General features: G+C 47.0%; 1 protein-coding gene across 2 annotated transcripts in view; it reads left to right on the top strand.

Annotated features, from left to right (window-relative positions):
• The first annotated feature begins 1,292 nt into the window (after positions 1-1,292).
• Positions 1,293-27,739, top strand: part of LOC141998456 (butyrophilin subfamily 1 member A1-like) — a 321,911-nt gene continuing 295,464 nt past the window's right edge. For both annotated transcript variants that reach the window (XM_074971305.1, XM_074971306.1), the window contains exons 1-5: positions 1,293-1,404; positions 3,271-3,387; positions 9,028-9,375; positions 10,142-10,423; positions 17,609-17,725. In XM_074971305.1, the coding sequence (XP_074827406.1) occupies positions 3,282-3,387; positions 9,028-9,375; positions 10,142-10,423; positions 17,609-17,725 (853 nt within the window). In that variant the 5' untranslated portion in view covers positions 1,293-1,404; positions 3,271-3,281. The remainder of the gene's footprint in view (positions 1,405-3,270; positions 3,388-9,027; positions 9,376-10,141; positions 10,424-17,608; positions 17,726-27,739) is intronic.

Here is a 27,739-nt window from a genome sequence, read left to right on the forward strand (position 1 = left end):
ATGGGCTGAATTGGGCCCCTAAGGGAAGATAAAAGCAGAGGAGCACCTACGTTCTCCAGGTTCATGAGTGTCAGGGAGTGGGCAGGACACAGATGCGCGGGTGCCTTGCGGGAAGCAACAGGGCACATGTCTATAGGCAGTTAGAGGACGGCCACTGCAAACCAAGTGACTTTAGCTTTTTGCTACTGGTAGCAAATTCCGATGGGAAGCAGTTCCTGGATCTCAGCCCCTTCCCCACCTGGGCTTCAGGGCTGGAGTCTCCCCCTCCCCCAGACTCCCTTCCTGGATCCCTCCTCCTGCTGTATGGAATAGGGAGCAATAATATAGGAGTAAGCCAACAAGGGCCCGATCCTGCAAACCCTCCCCTTTGAACCATCAGGTTGGAGTCACGGGGGGCTGCTGTGACTCAGGGCTGCTGGGGAGATGAGGGGCTGCAGGGGGTGTCAGTGGCTGCAGGCATCTGCGCTGATCAGCAGGGACACGGCCCCAGATCTGGGCTCTGCTCCCCCCCCCTCCTGTTTGGGAAGGGGCGGGGCTGGGGGGAGGGGCACTCCTGTGATTTATGAGAATCCAGCTGGTGGCTCAGAGCCCAGGAAGCCCCCGGGACTCCGCCTCTCCGGGCTGCTGGTGACCGCGGAACAGTGACGGGACCCGGCCCCCCCCCCGCTGCCTCCTCCCAGCCTCCTCCTTCTGCACCAGCCCCGCCCCCGAGATTTCACTGGAACTCAGACTGGCCATTAACACTCCCTCCAAGGAGGGACCAGCTGCAGCCGGGCAGGTCCCGAGTCACCTTCAGTCCGTTCTGACCCCCCCCCCCCACATTGATCCGCTCCTGGTTCCCACCCCGGTCCCACTCAGTCACTCCGGATTTCAGCTCCCCTCCCCCCGCAGCATCCCCCCCCCTTCTGCCTCCAGCCAGTGCGGGGGGGTGGGGGGGGCTGACCTGGCTGGTGCTTTTTGCTGCTGCTGCGTCGTTTTTCCCCCCCGCCCCCCCCCCCCGCCGGACAGGGCTGTGGGGACGGGGCTGGGCGGGGGAATTACTGCGAGCCCAGCGATCCCTGGGGGGCCGGAACAGCGGGGGGGGCATTGACACCCCGACACTGGCTCCCCCGGCGAACTGCCCCCGCCAGGCCCAACCCCGCCAGCTCCGAGCCCCGGGGGGGGGGGGGGGGCTGGGACTTTCAGAGCAATTTGCTCCGCCCCACCCAGCCCGGGCCACGGACCGTTACTTTAAGTTTCCGCTACTTTGGTACTTTCAGTTTTGAAGCGCGGGGAGGCCGAGGCGTGGGGGGGGGGCTCGGCCCCGTCAATTCAGCTACAAATTCACACAAATAACCATGGCGGGTCCGGTCTCAAGCCCTCCGGCTCCGTGACTCCCTGTGCGGCGCGGGTGCCGCAGCCTCGGTGAGTGACCTGGGGCCTTATGGTGCAAGCTCCCCGCAGGGAATGGCCGGGTTTCTCCACCCCCCCCCCCTTTGTTATTTCCAGACTCGGTGAATCCCTCCCAGCCCCACCCCAGCCTGCAGGGCCATTGCCCCGGGGGAGGGCAGGTGCTGGTACCGCTGCTGCCCATGTTACAGGTGTCTGCCAGGGCAGGGGGAGCCTCACCTCCCCCAGAGCTCTGTCAGTGGGAGTCGCTGGGGGGAGGCCGCGAGTCTGAGCCCTGGAGCCCTGGTCAGGCCCCTTCCTGGCCAGTGCTGGCCGCTCTGTGGGCAACACTGGCCCCGGCGGCTGTCCCAGCGTAGGGGAAGTTACGGGCACAGCCTGGTTCCCTGGGAGGGTTTTACACCACCGCACAGCCTGGCCGGGGCCGCACGGCTGGGGGCGGCGTGAGCCTAAAGCTCTTTGTCTCTGAGGGTACGTCCACACTGCGGCTGGGAGGTGCGATTCCCGCCATAGACAGGCAGACACACGTACTTCCTCTGCTCCAGCTAGTGCAACACAAGTAGTGGTGTAGCTGAGGGTAGCATGGGCGGGGGCTTGAGCTAGCCACCCGAGTACATACCTGGGGGGGGGGGGGTCCAGGCGGGTTGGTTCTCAGGCACGTAACCTGAGCTGCTGGCTCTGCTACCCCAGCTATCAGAGTAGCAGCCGTGTTAGTCTGTATCCGCAAGACTAACACTGTTTCAGAGTAGCAGCCATGTTAGTCTGTATCCGCAAAAAGAAAAGGAGGACTTGTGGCACCTTAGAGACTAACCAATTCATTTGAGCATAAGCTTTCGTGAGCTACAGCTCACTTCATCGGATGCATACTGTGGAAAGTGTAGAAGATCTTTTTATACACACAAAGCATGAAAAAATACCTCCCCCCACCCCACCCTCCTGCTGGTAATAGCTTATCACTTTAGAGGACAGGAGAGTGGGGTGGGGGGAGGTGGGAGGTATTTTTTCATGCTTTGTGTGTATAAAAAGATCTTCAACACTTTCCACAGTATGCATCCGATGAAGTGAGCTGTAGCTCACGAAAGCTTATGCTCAAATAAATTGGTTAGTCTCTAAGGTGCCACAAGTCCTCCTTTTCTTCCTACCCCAGCTAGTGCTACATGCTAGTTTAGGTGTGTTAGCACCAGGAGAGCTATCACTTGTCTATCTTACCCCCCCACCCCCACCCCGGGAAGCTCGCTCCCAGCTGCAGTGTAGGTGTACCCTGAGAGAGGTTTCAATGTTACAGATCCCAGGGGGCACAGAGCTGGCGTGACCCTGTTCAGAATTCATCCCTGACATTTGCACCAAGGCCGGAGGCAATGAGGGTGGGTCACTGACATGTAAAATCACCAGGGCCAGGGACTGATCTGGGAGATCCCCAGAGAGCCCTCACCTGGGACAGGTGTGGTCAGGCGATGGAGCCCCTTTACCACAGCAATCGGTGGCCATTCATGCCAGGCTGGCTTGTTTTCCTTAATATGTCCCATTCCACAGTGGTGTCTGAATGCCCCAAGGGAGATGGGGATCCCGTTGTGCTGGGTGCTGGATACACCAATAGTGAGGGACCATCCCTGCTCTCGAGAGTGTATTACAATCTAAATATGACCAGACAGCTCCGCAGGTGCAGCCATGGTGTGAGCGTGGTATGGACCGGCTGCTGGCACAGTGACATCTAACCCTGCTCAGAGCCAGGGCAGATGAGGACTGTGGGGGAAATCCCTTCCCTTCTGGTGCATTGTAGGCAGCAGTGAGGCTTGTTACCTCCTCCTCACTGCCCCGTGGTACTGTCCTGTCGCTGCATCACACTCACTCCCCATCTGGTTTGTTATTTCTGCTGTTCCCCAGACCAAGCTACGATGACGGGGAAGGTTCCCGCGTTCGCCCCTGGCTCCACAGTGAGCTCCGCTCTGCCGGGCTACGTCGCTCTCTACCTCGCTCTACAGGTCCACAGGCTGGCGTCAGGTAGGAGCTCCAGCCTCCTCGCTGGGTTTGCTGCTGTTGCTATTGCTGGTCATCGTCCATCTCGCATCACTGCCTTGTCTTATAAGCCACGTCTGCTCAACCTGCCCACAACCAGCCACATGGAGAAACCACAGGGCACGTCTGGGTCTCCAGTAGCCATGTTTGCTGCCTGTACACAATCTTGTCAGGCCTAGCTACACACACGCTGCTGCTGTGACTGGAGGCTTCTAAGACAAAGACCATGGTGAGCGCCATTACAGGGCTCACAGACTCTTTAAAGGGACACTACCAAATTCCTATATACCGCACTGCCAGACTGACTGAAAGTCACAGATCAGACTCTTCAGGCACAAACAGATCATGAATCCCCGACTCTCTGGTTATGAAATGAAAACCCACAAGTCATTCACACTTCATTAGGCACATCTGACTCAGGCTGAGAGGGAGACCTCCTCTCACAATGAGCATGGGAGGATATTTGCTGGCTTCTTCATTCTGTACTCTTTGGTGAAGGCCTTATAGGCCTGGTGTACGCTGGTGGGGATCGATCTAAGTTACACAACTTCAGCTATGTGAATAATGTAGCTGAAGTCGACGTACTTAGATCGACTTACCGCGGCGTCTTCACTGCGGTGAGTCGACTGCTGCCGCTCCCCCGTCGACTCTGCCTGCGCCTCTCACGGCGCTGGAGTACAGGAGTCGGCGGGAGAGCGCTCGGGGACTGATTTATCCCGTCTGGACTCGACGTGATAAATTGATCCCCGCCGATTTGGCGGTAGTGAAGACATACCCCTAGTGACCCACTCCACCCCTGGGGCTGCCTGCACAGCTTCTTGGGCATTTTGGTTCCCTCCTGCTGGGGTTTCTGTAATGATCTTGGGGCTCATTAAACAACAACTCAGTGAATGGGAAAGGAATAAAACTTTTAATAAAACAAACTAGACAGCTTTTGTGGTGAAGAGCTGAACACAGCTACACTGTGTTCTCAACCTCAGATTCCAGGGCACATCTCTAAATTCTCATGCTCATAATACTGTCCCTCATGAGGGAGTATCTCTAAGGGCATGGCTACACTTGCAGATGTAGAGCACTTTGAGTTAAACCAGCCTTTGGAGAGTGCACTAGGGAAAGCGCCGCAGTCTGTCCACACTGACCGCTCCAAGCGCACTGGCATGGCCACATCTGCGGCACTTGCAGCGGCATTGGGAACGGTGCCTTATGGGCAGCTCTCCCAGCATGCAAGTGACTGCAAGGTACTTTTCAAATGGGTGGGTGGAGTGTGACCGGGAGTGTGTTGTGTGCATGTGGGGAGAGAGAGAGAGAGTGGTTTTTGGGGGGGCTGAGAGCATATCAGCAGGCTGTCTTGTAAGTTCAGACAGCAGCAGACCCCCCTTCCTCCCCCCCCGCCTCTCTCTCTCTCGCACAGCACTCCACACTGATGTTTGCTTTGTCTCAGAGCAGGGAAGCAGCCGGTTGTCAGAAACGGAGCTTTGAAAGGGCACACCTGCATTCCTGCAGCGATTGGACGTTTCCGGAGGCCGATCAGAGTGCAGTAATGCAACACCTCGTCCACACTGACGCCTGGGCGTTGTAGCCAAGGTGCAGCAAACGTTATTCCACTCGCCGAGGTGGAGTACCAGGAGCGCTCTAGCTGCAGAGTCAGAGCGCTTTACATGCCTTGCCAGTGTGGACGGGGAGTGAGCTAGGGCGCCCAGGGCTGCTTTAATGCGCTCTAACTCGCGAGTGTAGCCAAGCCCTTAGTTATAATCTTCCACAAACGTATCTCTCTATCTTCCCTCTTAAAAAAAAAAAACAATTAGCTGTTTCTATATATGTATATAAGAGTTAACACATGCATTAAATTCTCAACCCATCTAGGCCATTTCCATAAATCACCTCACAAATTACCTAGAGAGGTGAGGTTACCAGCATATCTCTCTAGAGTGAGTCTTTACCACTCATTTTCCTCAAATTCCCCTTCTCCAGGCAGGTTAGCAAGTCTCTATGAGCCTTTCAGGACATTTAATCTCCCTCTCTGATCTTCTCATTGGAGTCTGAGTTGTTCTCTTTTGCCTGTTGATGATAAAGGATCAGTCAGTTGGGAAATGCCAGAGTCCACATCGACTGTCAATGTGTTGGAACTTTCTGGGATTATACATAGATCCCTTTGATTGTGTCAAAATGTGTCCCCTTGATTTGTCTGGACTACAATCGATGGCAAATTGCCTAAAATCTGCAATCGAAAATTGCAGCCCATTATCGCTAAAGACTTCATCTGGAATTCCATGTCTGGAGAGGATTCCCTTCATGTCTTCTATCACTGACCGACTTACCACTAGTACTGTGCAGTGTGCAAATTTCTGGATACAGAGAATAATCCTCTGTGACTATTAAATAATCCTTTGATTGCCAGGTAAATACGTCAGCGCCTGCCTTCTCAGAGGGTCTTTGTGGAACTGGATGAGGTCTCAGTGGCTCTGCTTGTTCCCTTGTTGGCTTGTATTTCAAGCATGAACAGCAGTTTCCTACCACTTTAGTGACGCTGTGATTGATCCGTGGCCAATACAGCACCTCTCATGCTCGTTGTTTGCGTGTCTCAATTCCTTTTTGGCATGCAATGTTCCTCCAGTTTAGTCAGTATTTTACTTAACTTCATGCTTTCACCTTCTTCAAATGTAAAGCTGTTCTAAATATCCAATGCTTCCGCCTCAACAACAGGCAAAAAGATTGATCATTTTACTTGATCATTTTTCTCTTCTGCCCCTCTGGCTACTAAATACAAGTCAAATCTCTTTCTGAATTTTTTCCAGTTCTCTGCAACATTGCCTGACAATTGCAGACTGAATGGAAGTTGCGACACATCCATTTTTGGCTTCCCCCCCGCCAAGCTACTATTATGCTCACAAAATACATACAAAAGCCTTTGTTCTTCTCTGTTTGCTGCTGCATGTGCTCCCCTTGCCTCTGCTTTCAGTTACAAACACAGGAGTTAACTTCAAAATGACCGCGGTCTCCTTCTCGTTCAGCACTTCTGACACCATGTAATGATCTCGGGGTTCATTAAACAACAAAGCGGTTTGTTAGAAAGGAATAAAACTTTTAATAAAACAAACCAGAGAGTTTCTGTAGTGAATGACTGAACACGGCTACACTGTGTTCTCAACCCCAGCTTCCAGGGCACATCTCTAAATTCCTGAATTTCACAGGTGCCAACTTTCAGCTTTCCCCGGGGGGTGCTCCACCGCTGCCCCGCCCCAGGGCCCTGCCCCCACTCTGCCCCTTTCCCCAAGGCCCCACCCTCGCTCCACCTCTTCCCGTCCCTGCTCTGCCCCCTTCCCCAAGGCTACACCCCCACCTTGCCTCTCCCACCCCAGTTCAGCCCCCTCCCCCAAGCACGCCCTGCCCTTCCTCTGCCTCTTCCCACCCCGCTCCTCCCCCTCCACCCCAGAACCCCTTGCCTGCCGCTGATCAGCAGCAGGTAGGAGGCGCTGTGGGGGAGGGGCTGATCTGCAGGGCCCTCTGAACACCTGATCGGCGGGTGGCTGGTGGGTGCTGAGCACTCACTATTTTTTTCCGTGGGTGCTCCAGTCTGAAAATTATAACTATACACATCTCTGCACGCCCCAGCTGCAGTCACTGTGTTAGGTGCAGCTGGGTTGACTGGTGGAGACATTTGCCAAGCGGCTCCAGCAGAGCTGTGCTTGAGATCTGGGTCTGAGTTGTCCCTGTCCCCCACCCCCCCAGGCATGTGATGAAAGGAGAGAGGTGCAGGTGTACCTTGAGGGATCCTGCGTCCCTTAGTTCAGCCCTGAGCTGTGTAATTGTCAGTAGCAGGGCTCAGGGGCCTGCTTGCCACGGGGATTGTCTGTGTGTGTAGCGATGGGGAAGGGGACATATAGTGCTCGATGGAATCCTGGGAGTGAGGGTGGAGGGGCCGTTAAAGGGGGTGAAGGTCTGTAAAAGGTAGCAAATGTGGGGCTGTTTCTGGGCAGTTGCTCAATGTTGAGGGTAGAGCGGGTGGGTTGCTCCTGTACAGCGCAACTCACCTAAAACAAATGTTCCCTTAGCAAGGAGAAGGTGTTTGTGCTGCAGTTGTCATGTGCCCTGATCCCTGAGGGACCTGCTCTATCTGCACAGGCCGGGTGTGGGTCTGTGCGCCATGGGTTTATCAGGTCAACGCTCAAACAGGGCAGAGTTAAGGTCGCTTTGGCTTGTACCTTAACTCTGCATTTGCTGGTTTTCAGAGGCCTGAGTTTTGCTGAACTCAATTTTCTGGAAGGACCTGAGATAGCGCTGTGATCCTTAGCTCTGCATTAGCAAAGATCTTGTCAGTGACTTTCCTTCCTAGTTTCTTGAACAGAAAGAGGACTCTTTGTAGTAGACAGTAGTGGCCATTTAGGCAGTTGTAGTTCTCACTTAGGTTTGCAGCTGATACACGACTGTGGCTCAATAATAACAAAAGGCCCTAGCTTTTATATAGTGTTTTTCATCAATAGAGCTCAAGGAACTTTATTCATTATTCCCATTTTACAGATGGGGAAACTGAGGCACAGAGCAGTGAAAAGACTTGCTCAAGGTCACCCAGCAGGCCAGTGGCAGAGCCAGGAATAGTCCGAGTTCAGTGGTCTCTCCGCTAGGCCACATGGTTGCTATGCTGTTCCTCAGCACTCCTGGCCCCGCCGACACATTGTGTTACAGTGCAGTGGGGATAATGGGGTTGTGTTTTGAAGGGTTTACAGTGTGTAGTTGCTAACAGGGCTGGTGAGAGAAATCTGAGGCACAGTCTGTATCCCAGCATCGTGACAGTTCCCTGGTGCTTACAGTGATTGTAAGTGTGAGATAAAACTGCTGAGTCTGTCTCCTTCTCCACCCCCTGCCGCACCATCCCTCACACATGTAGCCCCCCCCTTTCCCCTCCAACATACCAGCTCTCCCTCCCCTTCCCATGCCGTTAAGCCATTAATTAGCACTGTCGAAGCCTTTAAATATGTAAGATGGGATAGACATACCTGCACTAGCTCTGATCAAGCTATCGTGCTATAAATGGCAGAGTAGACACAGTGGCATGAGCAGCCTCCCTAAATATGTACCTAGGGCCTTGGGCAGGATCATACCTGGAGAGCTAGTCCATCCGCCCGCTCACACCACCACGGCTACACTTTCTCATGCTAGCTCAATCAGAACTAGTGGGTGCATGTCTGCCCACACTGGAAATTACACTTCCAGCTCAAGGTGGAGACAGCCCCTCAGTGTTACCAGCTCGCAGAATTTTATCACAAGTCTCATGATATTTGATGTGTTTCTTGAAGCCACAAGTCCTGCAGGCCTGTGATTAGATGAGAATCTCAGCTTTCATTTTGCTTTAAAGTAAGTGTCTGTCCCTTGTGGTTGCAGATATATGCTTGGAAATGTGACCCAAGTCAACTTTAAAGGTTCAGAAATCAGAAGGCAGAGAACAAGCCCAATTTTATCATTTTTAAAAAATCTCTATTTTTAAGCCAATCCCATGATTTTTCGGGGGGTTGACTCCTGGATTTTGAACGCTTCAAAGATGGGAATAAGCACCCAGCTGCACTTACATTTCTGCCTGTCTTGGTTCCTCTCCAATTTAATTTTCTTTTCCCCCGAAACATTTCACAGCACGGTTCACAGTGACTGGACCTGACCATCCGATCACTGCCTCCCTAGGCGGGGAGGCCGTCCTGCCCTGCCACCTCTCCCCCAGGATGAGCGCTGAGGACATGGAGCTGAGGTGGTTCCGATCCCAGTTCTCTGCAGTTGTGCACCGGTATAAGGATGGACGGGATCAGTATGGAGAGCAGATGCCGGGATATCAGGGAAGGACAGAGCTGCTGAAAGACAATATCACCAGTGGGAGTGTTTCCCTGAGAATACGCCATGTCCAGGTTTCTGACCATGGACAGTACACATGTTTCTTTCAGTCCAGTGTCTCGTATGAAGAAGCCTTACTGGAACTGCAGGTGGCAGGTCTGTAGCTTGTTTTACTTTCCTAGCAGTGAAATAAACGGGGCAGGAGAGCTCCTTGTGAGAGGACTCTGGATGCTTCTCATTCACACATTGATAGCAGGAATCCCCTTTCAGACTCTAGTTATTGAGCAGCAGGGGCAGCAGCTGCTCTCTGAGAATGAACTGGAGGAATTTCGCATCTGTGCTCGGCACTCTGCGTATTTTTCTAAACTTGGCTTTGTTTTAACTAGAACGGAATAGAGTTAAAACATTCCTCAGCCATTAAAACAGCCCCACCATTCCCATTTCCCAGGCTTTATGTCTATCAGGTGACTTTCCCAATTTTTGCTTATTTAAATACACCGTGTGTTCTGTAGAATGTTTCCAAGATGTTTCCTTGTTATGAACCAGAGTTGGTTGGTGCTGAGTGCTGGTGTCGCCCAGTGAAGTGTCTGAGCTGCTCAGCATTTCTCAGGAGCTGGCCACCTGTTCTATTTATTTATTGACTGCTATTTTCTTTGTCAGCTTTCTCTTGGAATTGCCTCATTATTTTCCATTGTGGATAAACTCAGGATCCAATTTCCACAGGTAGAAATCAGTATTGGGAAATTATAGAGAAGAGAACAGATCTCCCAACACTCCGAGAAACACTTGCCATGTATTTTTCGTGTAGTTCCCAGTGACTCTGGGTTCTGGGGATGCAGAAGGAGAATTAATTCATTCTTTCTGCTATTGTTCTTTTGCTAATTGTGTAGAATTAACACAGGTTTATTCCATTCTTCTCTAGTTTCAGGCTCTGACCCCCAAATCTCTGTTGATGGTTACCAAGATGGAACAATCTGGGTTGTGTGTCGATCAGCAGGCTGGCACCCAGAGCCCAAGGCTCAGTGGAGAGATCACAGTGGGCAGCTGCTACCATCTGCTTCTGAAAAAATATTCAAGGATGCCAATGGCCTGTTTCAAAGCCAGATTTCTATTTTTATAACAGAACATTCCAACCAGGATTTGTCCTGTTCTGTCAGGAACCTGCCTCTTAACCAAGAGAAATTATCAACAGCTTCCATAGCAGGTCAGTGCCACCCACAGTGCATCAGGGATAGAATGGACATGGCAGATGCTAGTGGGGAGTGTGTATGATGGTGTGTTTATTGCTCACTCCTAGTTATATATTTTTCTAGATACTGCATGAGCCTCTCTTTTACTGTCTCTGGAGTACATGCCAAAAAACTAAATCAATGTCACAGAACCACCAAGGACCCAGGCCAGCATCCCAGGCCAAGGCAGCATTCCCACTCGCTTAGCTGAGAGCTCTGCCTGAGTAAAGACTGAGGGAGCCAAAGTGTCAGTTTATATTAAGTTTCACAGAAGTCAAGAAATTCAGATTTAGAATCTGCATAACCCCTTTGACCCTAATCTCCCCAGAGCATGTACCTTCTGCTGTTGCATTACAGAATGACGCAAATGGGCCCAATTCTTCACATACAAATCAATTGGAGATTGGACACAAGTGTCCAAAATAAGCAGATATGAAATATCATATACATAGATCCAAAGTTATAGAGGAGGAAGTGCAGGGAGCCTTTATATTATTCACTTTCACCACTGTCAATTCTCATGATTTTATAGTGAAACTCCTGATATTGTCTATTTCAATTAAAGCCTCATCTACTAGAATTGCAAGTTTATGTAAGAATCTCAGCTTTACCTGGAAAAATGTTTAACCCTCCTGATTGCACGTAAAAGCTTGAAAATGTGACCCCTAAAGGCTCACAAACCAGAAGGCAAATACAAAGTAACATTTATTGTTTTCTAAAATCTCATGATTTAGGGGGAGGGGGGCCTGATTCATGACTTTTGAACACTTGATCTGGCAATACTGCCTATAAAATATTTTTGTTACAATATAATTATTGTAATCAATGAACAATAGCCACCTGCACAACAACAAAGTAGCACCAGTGATATTTGAAAGAAGGAGGTGAGACATTCTTTAATAAAATCCATTAGTACGGCTAGAGCCCTCCCACAGCAGCACTGGCCTCCCTCACAGTGGGCAATAGGCAAGGCCACCCCAGAACAGTTTTACCTTCACTTTCCGTTCCCCCAGCCTCTCTTCCAAACCTCACCTACCTGCACCCAGGCAGTAGCAGAGGGGTCCCCATTGCAATATTTAGAATGTTGTTTGTCTCAAGTCTGCATTGTTACATCTGCTGAACAGGCTGCGTATGGCATTCCGGGGTGCAATCCAGACCAGTGAGGGGCTGTCACCCCTGCCCTGCAAGCTGGGGTACCACACAATGCTTTGCTTTGCTGTTTTGAATCCTAACCTGGGCTCCTCACAAACAGCATGCAGGTCACACTTTGAGTGTCTTTGTACAGCCACAGCCCTGGTCCAGCAACTCTGGCCCCAGCTTCCTTGGTTACCATATTCAGGGTAACCTCAACGCACTCAGAATCCTGGATTTTTCCCCAGAAATGTGTGTTCTGCACTCTCCAGCCCTCTCCTGGACAGTCCAGATATATTAGGTCTGTTGCCTCTCTAAGGGGATCAAGATACAGACTGTCACCTTAAACGGCGTTACCCAGACAGTTCAGAACACTGGATTAGTTTTGATTAAAGAGTAGAACAAGTTTATTTAACTACCATGAGATTTAAGTGAGTACAAATATTAAGGCATTACAGTCAGAAATGGTTACAACATAAATAAAGATAATACACATCTGTGACCTTGGTTGCTGAGGAGGCCACACTGAGATTGCTCAATCAGGGCAAACAAGCCTGAAAACTGGTGGTCTTTTCTTTATTTAGATTTACCCAGCTGTTGCGGGGCAAGTACACCCTGCCCCCTTTGGGATAGGGCAAGGGCGTCAAGGCCCTGCAGTTAAGTCTGCTCACCTACCCTTAGCCTCAGGGCAGTATGGCCCAATCTCCAGAGTCAATGTGGTCGCTCTTGTAGCCGGGGCAGTATGGCGCAATAGCCAGAGTCAATACAATCACCCTCTCTCTCAGGCTGTGTGGCCTTGTGGCCAGAGCCAAGAAGGTTGCACTCCTTAATAGAGCTATGGTCAGAGTCGGGGAAGTGGGCCACCACCAAGGGGGGTGTGTGTGTGTGATGGCCAGGGTAGGGGGACCCAGACCCTTCCTCTCCACCGGGTCCTAGCTCAGGGCCCTAGTGGTGGCAAGTGTGCGTGCCACTGAGTCAGCAGGGATCTGGCCAAAACACACCGACTCAAAATCCTGTTCACTAACCAGTCCACTGTCTAGTTCCCCTGGGCTACTTCCTACTGTATCCCCTGAAGCCAAGGCCTGGGCATCTTCAGGGTCTCTGGGTTCCCTAGGCTGTGCTACCCCTGGTGACTCTGGCCTCCACAGGGTGTCCACAGGTATCCAGGCATCTGCCTGGATCTCGGCGTCTCCAGCTCCCACAGTCTGGGGCTGGGGCTGCAGCTGGGGCTGCGTCTGCTCCCAGGCTGGAGGCTGCGGCATGCATGCATCCTTCCTCTCTGGCAGTCAGTCTAGAATGATCTGGGCTGCTTCCTTTTATACTGAGGCAGCACTTGGAGCATGCCCAGTAAGGTGAGGGGAATGGCTTCCTCTGCCCAGAGTGTGTGGTTTGTCCCTGCTTTTCCAGTGCGGGGGAAGTACATCCCATCACACCAGCCAGTAACAAAACACGCTCTGTAATGCCTTACTGATTACCAAGAAGCTAAAATACAGTTCCCTTTAAGCAATCCAGCCTTTGGCTCTCACCCTGACAGCCAAGTCAAATATGATGAAGATTACTGAAAATCTTATTCACCATATATAAAGTTCTACCAATACCAAGAGATTGGACACATTACCCCCCAGATCAATGAATATTTCAGATTTTACCCAAGTACATGCTTACAGCCAGTCCTTATTAACTAAACTAAGATTTATTAAAAATAAAAGAAAGTTATTGTGGTTAAACAATCATTATCCATACAGACATGAATAAAATTCTTAAGTCAGTTACCTAGCACAGATGAGCTGCTGACTTGTAAACAGTTCTTCCAGAATCAGTTCCATAGATTATAGTCCAATATGCAGTCCATGTGCAGAGTTTTTTTGAAATTCTTCCATGAGAAATAGCTCCCTGCAGTGAGTCCATCTGAATGAGACACCTGGGGGCATCCTTACACACCTCGAAAGCAGGTCATGCACCCCCAGCTTCTCAGTTAGCAGTGACTCTTAGCCAGCATTGTAAAGCAGAAGGGTTTATTAGTGGTCTGGAACACAGCGTAGGCGAGTTTTTTGTTAGCACAGGACCCAGAAAGCTACAGCAAAGTCCATGTTGGCCACGCCCAGAGCCCTGGCTCTCCCCCCTTCCCCCGAGACTCAAACTGGAGAGTGTCCTGATTCCAACAGCTCACCTTCTGTCATGCCCAGTTACCCCTCCTCCATCCTTTGTTGAATTTCCCAGGCAAAACTGGTCACCTGGCCCCCATCTCTTTGTTCTCCAACTCTTTTTAACTGGCTGCCTTCTTGCAGAGGTTGGGTCCCCTATCCATCAGTTGATAATTTACAAAGTATTGCCCATTGTCTGGGCCCAGGCAGCTAGACTGCATTCACACCTAATCCTCTAGGGGTCTTTGCAAAGATCAAACACCCATATCCAACTACCTGGTTAATCGTGCAACTAGGGGAAACTAAGGTGCGCGCAGACACTATTAATACAAATATTAAGAAAATTCCCCACTTCATCACGCCTCACAAGGCAAATTATATACAACGATTATTTCAATGGTGTGTAGAATTTCAATACAGGGGTGCATTTGGTGACACTGTGACATTGCCCACTACTTCATAAATCACAAAATGAAGGCGGCATTGCTAGCAGAGCTGTTCAGAAGTATTTCAACAGAACCGTTTTCCATTAGCAAAGGCAGCTTGGTGTAAATCAAAGTATTTTGCAGGAATGTGTTGATTTCAATGACATTTTTGATGGGAAAAGGTAAAAATGAATCATTTTGACTCATTTTGTTTGGATAGTATCAAACATTACATTACATTTTCACTTTATGCTTCTGATTGATTTTGTCTGGCATGTACATTATATTAAATAGTAATTTGAATATAAAATATATTATATTTTGTGTAGTTGTGTTATATGTTATGTTTTGTATTGTACTATAATGTTTTGACATATGAGACAAAATGTTTTGGTGGCCCCAAGTGAAATTTTTTTTTTTTTCATTGTGCAGGAAATTTAAGCTTTTCATTAGGATTCAGAACCTTTTTTTTTTTTTTTTCAAAACATCAGCATTTCCTGTAGAACGGAAATTCTGTTTTCCATCCAGCTCTAATTGCCAACCCCAGGAGATTGGGAGGCAGCCAATGAGAGGGGCTTTCCCCACAGTAGGGCTGGAAATTATGTGATGGCTGGAGCTTCTCACATCGTTGTGCGACTGGCTGCAGCAGGGGCTAAAATCTCCTTACTCACCATTAAGTCATGGCAGTTGGTCAACACTCTGATGGACCCTCTGTTAATGTTTGCAGTGTTGTCGTAGCCGTGTTGGTCCCAGGATGTTAGAGAGACAAGGTGGGTGAGGTAATATCTTGTATTGGACCAACTTCTGTTGGTGAAAGAGACAGCCCTGAAGAAGAGCTCTGTGTAGCTCGAAACCTTGTCTTTCATCCCCAAAAGTTGGTTCAATAAAAGATATTACCTTACCCACCTTATCCCTCTGCTAATGCACATGTTGAAGGGTCCAGAGATAAGGTTTCGGAGAGAACATTGGTCTGAATTTCCTGACTCCAATTTTGTTGCAGTTAACCTCAGAGAACACCCTGTATGGACACTTCCTATGTGTACAATCCTCCTGGGGCTTTTACTTTTTACTAAAAGAAGTTCTGTTGCTCAACCGCAGCTATTGGACTTGAAGCAGGAATTTATTCAGGGAAGTTTTCTGGCCTGTGTTGTTCAGAATGTCGGAGTAGATGATCATAATCTACCCTTCTGGCCTTGAAATCGATAACTCTATGACATATTTCAGTAAAAAGAATGAAAAAAAAATCTGTATAGAGGAATGTGTAAGATGCAGGAGAGGACTGCACTCGGAACATCAGGAGCAGGCTCTCTGGGGTGCTGCTGCTCCACACAGGCCTGCACATTGGCAAGGACTGACCAGGTCCAGTTTGGTTGCACCTAAGAGATTTAACAAGGTCAAAGCCCTGAGCAGTGCTGCTAAAACACAGGGAGTTATTTGCTGCCAAATACACAAAGACCTCAGGGAGCGAGATAACAGGAGCATGAATCAGAGTGAGGATTTCTTCCTAACACAGTCTGCAGAGCGCAGAGGACAGGCCACCAGGAACAATAGCAAGGGCCAGTGCTCAGCCCAGCCATGACTAGGGTTCTAGTTTTGTTTCTGTGCTATTTTGCTGGTGAAAACATCTGTGGGGACATTGGGGTTAGTTGAATGTCTAAGCTCCTGATGGCACATGTTTAAAGGATAAAGGGCATTTTCACTCAACTGTTCTGGTGCCACTTCAGCTCAGAGTTCAGAGTTTTCCATTTGGGAATCTCTAAGGGAGTGAACATTTTCCTGCATTTGGTGACCCACTGGATGATGAGTTTGTAACCAGCAAGGATCCCCCTTCTCTTGTGTGCTGGGGGGAGGTCACACTGATGTGTTGTGGCACCTCTCCATCTGGCCCTGGCTTAGGGTCGTGGGTTCAGAGGTAACTCTGGTTTCACTAGTTTTCCTCTTTCTTACACATTGTTTTCTAATAACTCTGACATTAAAGAGTGAGATTTTCAGAAGCACATCAATGAAGTAACTTGAAAACCTCACCCCCACGGTCTCTGCTCTTGCCAGGCCCATCTACACTACAATTACAGCTGTGGCAGGGTGTCACCCAGACCCAATTACAAGACAACTCCAATCTGTAGTGTTGTCTGGATGTCAGCCCTATTCCAGAGCTAGAATAAGGCTAGGACTCTCACTGGCTTTGTAATAAAGCATGGAGGAGCTGTATCTCACCATGACATCCATTGGGAGCTCCCATAGGATTCCTTCAGCCAGTCATGCAGTGTTGTCATTGATCACCAAAATCCAGAATTCCCCTCACTGGTCCAGATTCACAAAGCGACGGACATTGTGAGACTGAGTATTGCAGTGCCTAACTTTTAGGGACCTAGAAAATCACTGGAACCCACAAAGCCTGAGTTAGGCATCCAGGCTCCCTGTACAATGAATGGGGAAAGACAGGTAGCTAAGAACAGGATCCACAAAAGCAAGTACACAAGGCGGGGAGCTGCCTTAGCTAGCCATTGGGAGATGCTGATGAGAAGGGTGTTTCCTAAGCCCTGCCCCTGTCCCAGAGTTCAGTGTCAGATGCAGGGAGGCACCTATCTCTGCTTGTGATCCACGAACAAGAGCCCCTCACCTGGGGTCAGGCAGCTTAGGTAGCTAAGCTGTTTCTTGTGAGAATGAGCTAGGTGCCTGCTTCACCCTGCACAAAATGGTCAGCGGAGGAGGAACTCTCCTTGTGTCTTTTCACCCAGTGGTTAGAGAAAGAAGGGATTTGAAGAGGGGTTTCCCCCTTGCAGGGGAGTGCTGTAAGCACTGAGCTATGGGGATACTCTGAGGTGGGGGTTTCAATCTCTCCTGTTGAAGCTGATCCACTTTGGATAAATAATTAAAGGGACATGAGAGCAGGGCACTGGTCTTCCACATGGATGCCCTAACCACCCGGCTATGGAGTCACTAGCACAGCCTCTTTCTCGGTCCCAGGGACTACTAAGTATCTCATACAAGCTGGAACAGCTTTAACTGGCGAGATTGAGGGTGCTCCAGACACCAGAATGTGCCTAGCTTAGTGGTTAGCACATGCCCCTCAGCTAGCAAAGATCCCTGTTGAAATCCTGTCTCCCTATGCACGGGAGGGGGAAACTGAACCAGGCCCCAACATCCTGGGTGAGTGCTCCAACCACTAGGCTGGAAGGTATAAGATGGGTGACTCTACCTCCTCTGGCTGGATTTTGAATGGAGGCTGATAGAGAGAGGTGTCTGGGTGCCTAGACCGAGGCAGCAGTGAGCATGCTCAGAGGCAGAAACGTAGGGAACTTTTAAGCACTGAGTGAGCTTAGGTGCCTAGAGAGACAGGTGGCAGCCGAGCAGAGGTTTTCCAGGTTGCAGTGGTGCCTAAAATTACAGTTTAGGTGTCTAAGTGCCATTGTGGATCTGGGCCTCAGTGTTTGCAGACTAATGGTACTTTCCTTTGCAGAGCTGTTTTTCCCAAGAGTCAATCCCTGGATGGTGGCTCTGGGGGTGATCCTGGCTCTCCTGGCTGTTCTCATTGCCCTGGCCACTTACTGCTTCTGGAGGCAACACAGAGCGAAAGGTAAAGTGACAAGAAGGGAGAATTCAGTGTGACCAGAGGGACAATTTCATTAAAAACAAACCACAGGAATGAATGAATGAAGTTAATTAATTCAGTGTTCTAAAGAGAGCTTAGAACTATGGGAGATGGACAGAGGCTAAGGGGGAAGGAGGGGTTGAATTAATTATTATTCAGAAACAAAAAAGCTTCATTTAATGTGAGTTACAATTGCTCTAATTAATAAACAGAACCATTAAAAATGAGGAATTACAAAGTAAAGGATAAAAAGTCAAGTACAATTTCTAATAAAACAACACAAACCATAACTGATATTTTTAGAAAATTAAACACCATCCTTAACTTCAACCAAAATACATCCTAAAGTATTGGTGTTACTATTTACTTTCAATGTTAATAACTATTGGTTTACACTAATTGTGTTATAATATTTATTCTTTATTACTTATTTTAGTGGCCACTAAAATGACCAGAACATATGGTTAAATAGTGCCATTATTACAGTCATTGTAAAGATGACTCATTTCAGACACATTTTTTATTTATTGTATAAATATGCTTCTTATATTTACCATCTGAATATAATTTTTGTAATACATGTATATTGGATATTTAACAAAGTCATTAATCGATATTTTGGTTGGAGTTAAGGATAGTGTTTAATTCCGATAAAGAACGGTCCTCTTTCAAAATGGCCATCATCTTCTACTGTTCTCAAAGGGACTGAGGTCACAACTTGCCCAGGTTTAGTTGGCCATTTTCAGAAGTGAATGTATCTTTTATTGTTCCCCATGGGAGTGAGGCTACAGGCTGCCCAGAACAAAGACTGCTGTGACTTCACTGTCACTGGAAACAAGGGGACGCAGTGGCCTCTGTGAAAAAGTGTACCTTAACTCAGGGCCACTGTAACCTAATCCCATTGAGAGCAATGGGAGATGGCAGCCATTGTAAACCAGGGCAGTTCTGTGTGAGTTTCTCTGAAAGAGAAGATTTTATGCACTAACCTCTGCTGACAGATCAACTTCCAGTTATGAAAATACTGGCAAAAAATAACCATTAATCCTACTTGTTTTCAAATGCTGCACGTTGCACCAGATCTTCTGCACAGAGAGGGTAGGAGGGGGAAACTAGGGGTGTGTGTATGCAGCAAAATACGGGGTGCAAGAGGGAGAGGGATCTGGGGTGTGTCTTGGGGAATGTAAGGAGGTGCAAGAACAAGGGGGGATTTGGAGGATGTGGGGAGGTAGGGGAAATCTGTTATACACTCTGGCTGCTTTGAACTGCTCTGGTGATACAAAGAAACTGTAAACCCAGTTTAACTGGCTGCTTTGTGCTGCTCCAGAGTGGGGCAAAACAGCCACAGTGTGCTGGTGAATCTGGCCATAACAAGAAATACAATAAAAAGATTTATAGTTGATACTTCATATCTTCAAATATTAGAAATATCACATGGTACCATTCTCTTTAGCAGTTTTCTTTAAATTTATGTACAGAATTTTTAAATTGGAAAAAAAAATCCTTCCCAGACCAACCAACCAACCAAACAAACAAAAAACCCAGTTAAAATGGAGCTAAAGTTGAGAGAACATATTTAAATCTATTACAGGGATACTGTAATTATCCTAAAACCAAACATTATAAATCCAGAAAATTGATAATTAAGGTTAAACTTGAAAGAAATGCAAACATGCTGAGGCCTGGAAATGCACTGTTAGGACATGCAACCAGCCTTAATTCTGCCCTATAGTGATAGCATGAGTCCAGGCCCAGGGAGCAGAGAGAAAAAAAAATCTCTTTAGAGATCAGTTTAATTTAATCTGGACCACAAACACTACAATGTCGTAATCATAATCATACGGTTATTGCATTGTGTTACTACATTATAGCTTTGTGTTACTACAAACAGGAAATGTTCCACAATTGCACACACAAAAGGAGAAAGACACCATGTCTTTTATTGCTTTAAGTCCTCCATTGCCACCTTTTTCCTGTGTGTGCCTGTGTGTGCACTATCAATGCTCTCTCGCTCGCTTCCTCTATCTCTTTTTTGGTCAGCACCTTCTGGATGTCTTTTTTTTATTTGTTTGTTCTGAAGAGGCAGAGAGAGGGTTGACAGTTAAGATACACTTAACATTCCTTAAACTTAAAACCAAAACCACCCCCGATAAAAACAAAAGAACAACAAAGGAACGAGCTACAGGAGTAAAAAGAGAATACAGGCAGAAGTCCAGCAACAGAGTGGGGGCTTTCCAGTTTATTGCACCCAGTGCAGCATGCATATGTGCAGGTGGCATATGTGTGCATTCGGTGCAAGGAGCTTCTGGCACTCAGAGACCATGTACGGACTTTGGAGACCAGAGTGGTTGAACTGGAGGAGCTAAGGGAGACAGAAAGGTACATAGATGAGGCTTTCCAGGACACAGTAGAAAGGTCCCACCCCCAGTCTGACAGCCTCTGTGCTGTTGAGGAGGAAGGAGAACATCCAACTGGAGCAGATGGAAACGATCCCATAGTTGGGACTCTCCTTACAGATGACGATGTGGTATCCTCTCGCACTGAGGATACCACTCCGGGGGAGGGAACTCCAGTTATTAGGAAGAGACAGGTATTGGTAATGGGCGATTCGATCATTAGAAACATAGATAGCTGGGTTTGTGATGACTGGGAGAACCACATGGAGAGTTGCCTGCCTGGTGCAAAGGTTGCGGATCTCTCGAAACCTATAGATAGATTTATGTGTAGTGCTAGGGAGAAGCCAGTGGTCGAGGTACGTGTAGGTACCAGTGACATAGGGAAGGATAGGAGAGAAGATCTGGATGCCAAATTTAGGCTGCTAGGTAAGAGATTGAAGTCCAGGACCTCCATGGTAGCATTCTCTGAAATGCTTCCAGCTCCATGTGCAGGGCCAGTTAGACAGGCAGAACTCAATGCATGGATGAGACGATGGTGTAGAGAGGAGGAGTTTAGATTTATTAGGAACTGGGGAAACTTTTGGGAAAGGGGGAGCCTATACAGGAAGGATGGGCTCCACCTAAACCAAAATGGAACCAGATTGCTGGCACTTAAAATTAAAAAGGTCGTTGAGCAGTTTTTAAACTAAGGGCTGGGGAAAGCCGACAGGTGCGGAGGAGCACGTGGTTCGGACAGAGACATCCCTTAGGGGAGGATCTATTAATGGAGATTCTCTATGTCCTAGTAAAGAGGAGAGGGTAGAAGATGATAAAATACAGGTAGGATCTGATGAGAAACAGTCAAATGAGAAAAAGTCCCATTCAATTACATCATGTAATGGCAGACAGCTAAAAAGTGACAAGTTTTTAAAGTGCTTCTATACCAATGCTAGGAGTCTAAATAATAAGATGGATGAACTAGAGTGCCTTGTATTAAATGAGGCTATTGATATAATAGGCATCACAGAAGCTTGGTGGAATGAGGGTAACCAATGGGACACAGAAATACCAGGGTATAAAATATATCGGAAGGACAGAATAGGTCATGCTGGTGGGGGAGTGGCACTATATGTGAAAGAAAGTGGAGAATCAAATTAAGTAAAAATCTTAAATGAACCAAACTGTACCGTAGAATCTCTATGGATAGTAATTCCATGCTCTAATATTAAGAATATAGCAGTAGGAATATATTACCGACCACCTGACCAGGATGGTGATAGTGACTGTGAAATGCTCAGGGAGATTAGAGAGGCTATTAAAATAAAAAACTCAATAATAATGGGAGATTTCCACTATCCCCATATTGACTGGGTACATGTCACCTCAGGATGGGATTCAGAGATAAAGTTTCTTGACACCTTAAATGACTGCTTCTTGGAGCAGCTGGTCCTGGAACCCACAAGAGGAGAGGCAATTCTTGATTTAGTCCTAAGTGGATCACAGGATCTGGTCCAAGAGGTGAATATAGCTGAACCGCTTGGTAATAGTGACTGTAATATAATTAAATTTAACATCCCTGTGGTGGGGAAAACACCACAGCAACCTACACTGTAGCATTTAATTTCAGAAAGGGGGAACTACACAAAAATGAGGAAGTTAGTTAAACAGAAATTAAAAGGTACAGTGCCAAAAGTGAAATCTGTGCAAGCTCCATGGAAACTTTTTAAAGACATTATAATAGAGGCTCAACTTAAATGTATACCCCAAATTAAAAAACATAGTAAGAGAACCAAAAAAGTTCTACGGTGGCTAAACAACAACGTAAAAGAAGCAGTGAGAGGCAAAAAGGCATCCTTTAAAAAGTGGAAGTTAAATCCTAGTGTGGAAAATAGAAAGGAGCATAAACTCTGGCAAATGAAGTGTAAAAATGTAATTAGGCAGGCCAAAAAAGAATTTGAAGAACAACTAGCCAAAGACTCAGAAAGTAATAGCAAAAAAAATTTTAAGTACATCAGAAGCGGGAAGCCTGCTAAACAACCAGTGGGGCCACTGGACAACCGAGATGCTAAAGGAGCACTCAAGGATGATAAGGCCATTGCGGAGACACTAAATGAATTCTTTGCATCAGTCTTCACGGCTGAGGGTGTGAGGGAGGTTCCCAAACCTGAGCCATTCTTTTTAGGTGACAAATCTGAGGAACTGTCCAAAATTGAGGTGTCATTAGAGTAGGTTTTGGAACAAATTGATCAACTAAGAATAATAAGTCACCAGGACCAGACGGTACTCACCCAAGGAGTTCTGAAGGAACTCAAATGTGAAATTGCAGAACTACTAACTGTAGTACTACTAACTATCATTTAAATCACCTTCTGTACCAGATGACTGGAGGATAGTTAATGTGACACCAATTTTTAAAAAGGGCTCCAGAGGTGATCCCAGTATTTACAGGCCGGTAAGCGTGATTTCATTACCAGGCAAACTGGTTGAAACTATAGTAAAAAACAAAATTGTCAGACACATAGATGAACATAATTTGTTGGGGAAGAGTCAACATGGTTTTTGTAAAGGGAAATCATACCTCACCAATCTACTAGAATTCTTTGAGGGGGTCAACAAGCATGTGGACAAGGGAGATCCAGTGGATACAGTGTATTTAGATTTTCAGAAAGTCTTTGACAAGGTCCCTCACCAAAGGCTCTTCAGCAAAGTAAGCTGTCATGGGATAAGAGGGAAGATCCTCTCATGGATTGGTAACTGGTTAACAGATAGCAAACAATGGGTAGGAATAAATGATCAGTTTTCAGAATGGAGAGAGGTAAATAGTAGTATCCCCCCAGGGTCTGTACTGGGATCAGTCCTATTCAACATATTCATAAATGATTTGAAAAAGGGGTAAAGAGTGAGATGGGAATATTTGCAGATGATACAAAACTACTCAAGATAGTTAAGTCCAAGGCAGACTGTGAAGAGCTACAAAAGGATTTCTCAAAACTAGGTGACTGGGCAACAAAATGGCAGATGATATTCAGTGTTGATAAATGCAAAGTAATGCACATTGTAAAGCATAATCCCAACTATACATATAAAATGATGGTGTCTGAATTAGCTGTTACCACTCAAGAAAGATCTTGGAGTCGTGGACAGTTCTCTGAAAACATCCATGCAGTGTGCAGCGGCAGTCAAAAAAGCGAACAGGATGTTGGGAATCACTAAGAAAGGGATAGATAATAAGAGAGAAAATATCACACTGCCTCTATATAAATCCATGGTACGCCCACATCTTGAATACTGCATGCAGATGTGGTCGCCCCATCTCAAAAAAGATATGTTGGAATTGGAAAAGGTTCGGAAAAGGGCAACAAAAGTGATTAGGGGTATGGAACAGCTTCCCTGTGAGGAGAGATTAATAAGACTTTGAAAAGAGATGACTAAGGGGGGATATGATGGAGGTCTGTAAAATCATGGAAAAAGTAAATAAGAAAGTGTTATTTACTGTTACCTGAACACATTAGGGCACCCCACCTTTTCCCAGTCCATAGGGCTCCAGGTGAAAAGCACCTACCCTTACGCAATTCATAGGGCTCAGGGCCACCTGTACCCAATTTGTAGGACTCAGGGGTGTAACTAACCTGATCAATTTAAGTACCCACACCCTTTCCCAATACGTAAGGCTCTGGGTATATGCTACTTCTGCAGGTGTGCCGGACCTTTTACCAGTGAAAGAGCCTTACACAGTAATATCCTTAACCTCTGTTTATTAACAATCACCAAAACCAGAATGCACACACTACACATACAGTGCTCATCACTCCCAATAAGACAGATGAACTTTTCTTGATGGCCAGTCAGGATCAGGTCCATCTGGGGGACTGCAGTTTCTGCATGGTGTCATTGGCAGTGTTGAGGTCTGGCAGCTCTGATCTTTGGGGCTGTGTCCAGGAGTTCGTTCCCAAAGAACTTCCTTTTGGATCTGAGTTTATATAGTGAAATTTGAGTCCTTTTTATCTATACCTTAACCAATCATTATACTAAAATTTTACTAACCAATCCTAACATAGTGTAACAAAATTCTTTAACCAATCCTTCCCCACCACCTTAATTAATTTACACCTAGAAAATTAATTATGTAACAAACAGAAACAATTAAAGAACCAGACAGAGACCATACAGATAAACAATAGGGAAGTGGGGACCATAATGACAAAACAATAAAGAAATGAGGATTTCACAACCACAACTATTGATAAGTGATTTCTTGGCAGACAGAATGCTATCAAACTAAGTTTTCTTTAACCATCTTAAGATCTGTATCTTTATCTGGTGATAGTGGGTGCCATTAGGACAGGGTCTCCTTCTTAACAGCCTGGTAGTACATTGTTTTAATGTAATTTAGATGGAATGTGAGGATGTGACTAATGGGACTCAGCTAATGGCTGCTACTTGGCTACTCTTTTAATCTGGCTGCAGACGAAGGCCTTAGACTTTAGGCCTTACGATACGGCTGCAGACAAAGGGCTTATCCTTCCATTACTCCTTCTCGTAACACAAGAACTAGGGGTCACCAAGTGAAATTAACAGGCAGCAGGTTTAAAACAAACAAAAGGAAGTATTTCTTCACACAACACACAGTCAACCTGTGGAACTCTTTGCCAGAGGATGTTGTAAAGGCCAAGACTATAACAGGGTTCAAAAAAGAACTAGATAAATTCATGGAGGATAGGTCCATCAATGGCTATTAGCCAGGATGGGCAGGGATGGTGTCCCCAGCCTCTGTTTGCCAGAAGCTGGGAATGGGTGACAGGAGATGGATCACTTGATGATTACCTGTTCTGTTCATTCCCTCTGGGGCACCTGGTCTGGAGGTATATTGTCACCAAATTTGAAATAATTGTGTGTGAGGTTAAAGTCACAGAGCTCAGCAACCAGTTGTGCTGTGGCATCATCAGGGATACTGTTCCTGACAGCTTATATTCCATCTTTGTGGGGGATGTTTGTGTAGAGAGCCTCTACATTCATGGTGGCTAGGATGGTGTTTTCTGGAAGATCATCAATGCATTGTAGTTTTCTCAGGAAATCAGTGGTGTCACAGAGATAGCTGGGAGTGCTGGTGGCATAGGGTCTGAGTAGAGAATCCACATATCCAGACAGTCCTTCAGTGAGAGTGCCAATGCCCGAGATGATGGGGCATCCATGATTTCTGGGTTTCACTGAAGGACAGTCCGGATATGTGACGGTCACATTAACACCACCCTATACCGAAAACCCACCGACCGCTATGCCTACCTTCATGCCTCCAGCTTCCATCCCGGACACACCACACAATCCATTGTCTACAGCCAAGCGCTGAGGTACAACCACATTTGCTCCAACCCCTCGGAGAGAGACCAACACCTACAAGATCTTCACCAAGCATTCTCAAAACTACGATACCCACGTGAGGAAATAAGGAAACAGATCAACAGAGCCAGACGTGTACCCAGAAGCCTCCTGCTGCAAGACAAGCCCAAGAAAGAAACCAACAGAACTCCACTGGCCATCACATATAGTCCTCAGCTAAAACCTCTCCAATGCATCATCAGTGATCTACAACCCATCCTGGAGAACGATCCCTCACTTTCACAGGCCTTGGGAGGCAGACCAGTCCTCGCCCACAGACAGCCCGCCAACTTGAAGCATATTCTCACCAGCAACTACACACCGCACCATAGTAACTCTAACTCGGGAACCAATCCCTGTAACAAACCTCGATGCCAACTCTGCCCGCATATCTACACCAGCGACACCATCACAGGACCTAACCAGATCAGCCACACCATCACCGGTTCATTCACCTGCACGTCCACCAATGTAATATACACCGACATGTGCCAGCAATGCCCCTCTGCTATGTACATCAGCCAAACTGGACAGTCCCTGCGTAAAAGGATAAATGGACACAGATCAGATATTAGGAATGGCAATATTCAAAAACCTGAAGGAGAACACTTCAACCTCGCTGGACACACAATAGCAGATTTAAAGGTAGCCATCCTGCAGCAAAAAAACTTCAGGACCAGACTTCAAAGAGAAACTGCTGAGCTTCAGTTCATTTGCAAATTTGATACCATCAGCTCAGGATTAAACAAAGACTGTGACTGGCTCGCCAATGACAAAAGCAGTTTCTCCTCCCTTGGTGTTCACACCTCAACTGCTAGAAGAGGGCCTCATCCCATAACTAACCTCGTTATCCCTAGCCTGATTCTTGCTTGCGTATTTATACCTGCCTCTGGAAATTTCCACTAAATTTCCACTACATGCATCCAGTGAAGTGGGTATTCACCCACGACAGCTTATGCTCCAATACGTCTGTTAGTCTACAAGGTGTCACAGGACTCTTTGCCGATCTTCCAACATGTTACCCATTCCCTTAGCTTCGTTCGATCGCTCTGAAGTTTCTCACAGTCCTGTCTGGTCTTGACTAACCTAAATAATTATGTTTGCAGTGTTGTTGTAGCCATGTTGGTCCCAGGATATTAGAGAGACAAGGTGGGTGAGGTAACAGCTTTTAAAGGACCAACTTCTGTTGGCAAAAGAGACGAGCTTTCGAGCTACATGGGAGAGCTCTGCGTAACTTGAGACTTGTCTCTCTCAGCAATAGAAAAGATACTACCTCACCCACCCACCTTGTCTCTATATATATACCTTTGTCATATGCAAATTTTGCTACCTTTCTGCTCACCCCCTCTTCCAGGTCATTGATAAATATATTAAACAACCCCAGGCCTAGCACATAACCTGAGGGCACCCCCCTGTTAGCCTTTTGCCATGTTGAAAATTGACCCAGTATCCCTACTTTGTTTTCTGTCTCTTGGCCAGTTTCTAGTCCATGGCAATACTTGGTCTCTTGCCCCATCATTACTTTCCTTTGTAACCTCTGGTGAGGGACTCTGTGAAAGGCTTTTGAAAGTCCCACTGTGGTGACCCAGCTAGGCTAGGCTAAGCTAACTGTGAGGAGAGGCAGAGGCAAACCAAGACAAAAAGAATAATTGTAAATGTTTAGAACTTTATGAAGGAAAACCCCATCATTTTACCAGGGGCATAAATAATATCAAACATTACCAAAGACTTCCTACGTAATAAACTATAAGTTACCAACTTATTAACCTTTGTGAGCTTGTACATACTGTGTGTGCAGTTAGTACCAAATGTTGTTAACAATAACAAACAAGATTACTTAACAATACACTGAGTCACTTTAGAGAAAAATCAACTTTTCCTCTCCTTGGCTGTAAGTCCAGTTCCATTCTTGCTGTCCTGTTCTTTGCTTCTCTTGTGTTTGAAGTGCTCCTTAGATCTGATGTTCCTGTGGCTGTACCGCTTTTCAACGGGTTTATCCACAAGTGGTGTTTCTTCACCTAATTTGGCTTTCACTTGTCTGTCAATAGATGTTCAAATTGTCATTCCCTCTGTTCGTTTACTCTAGGCCCTTTGTGAGTGGGCTTCTCATTTACTGTTTTCAGGATCTGTTTTCATCTAACATAGCTTTTGGATCAATTCCCTTTTTCACCAACTATATTTCCTTTCATTCCTCTCCCCCCCAATACTCTCTCTCTCTGGTATTTCTGTAGATTTTATTTCCCTCTACTTC

This window comes from Natator depressus, chromosome 14 (assembly GCF_965152275.1).
Source record: "Natator depressus isolate rNatDep1 chromosome 14, rNatDep2.hap1, whole genome shotgun sequence".
In the NCBI taxonomy this organism is placed as follows: domain Eukaryota; kingdom Metazoa; phylum Chordata; order Testudines; family Cheloniidae; genus Natator; species Natator depressus.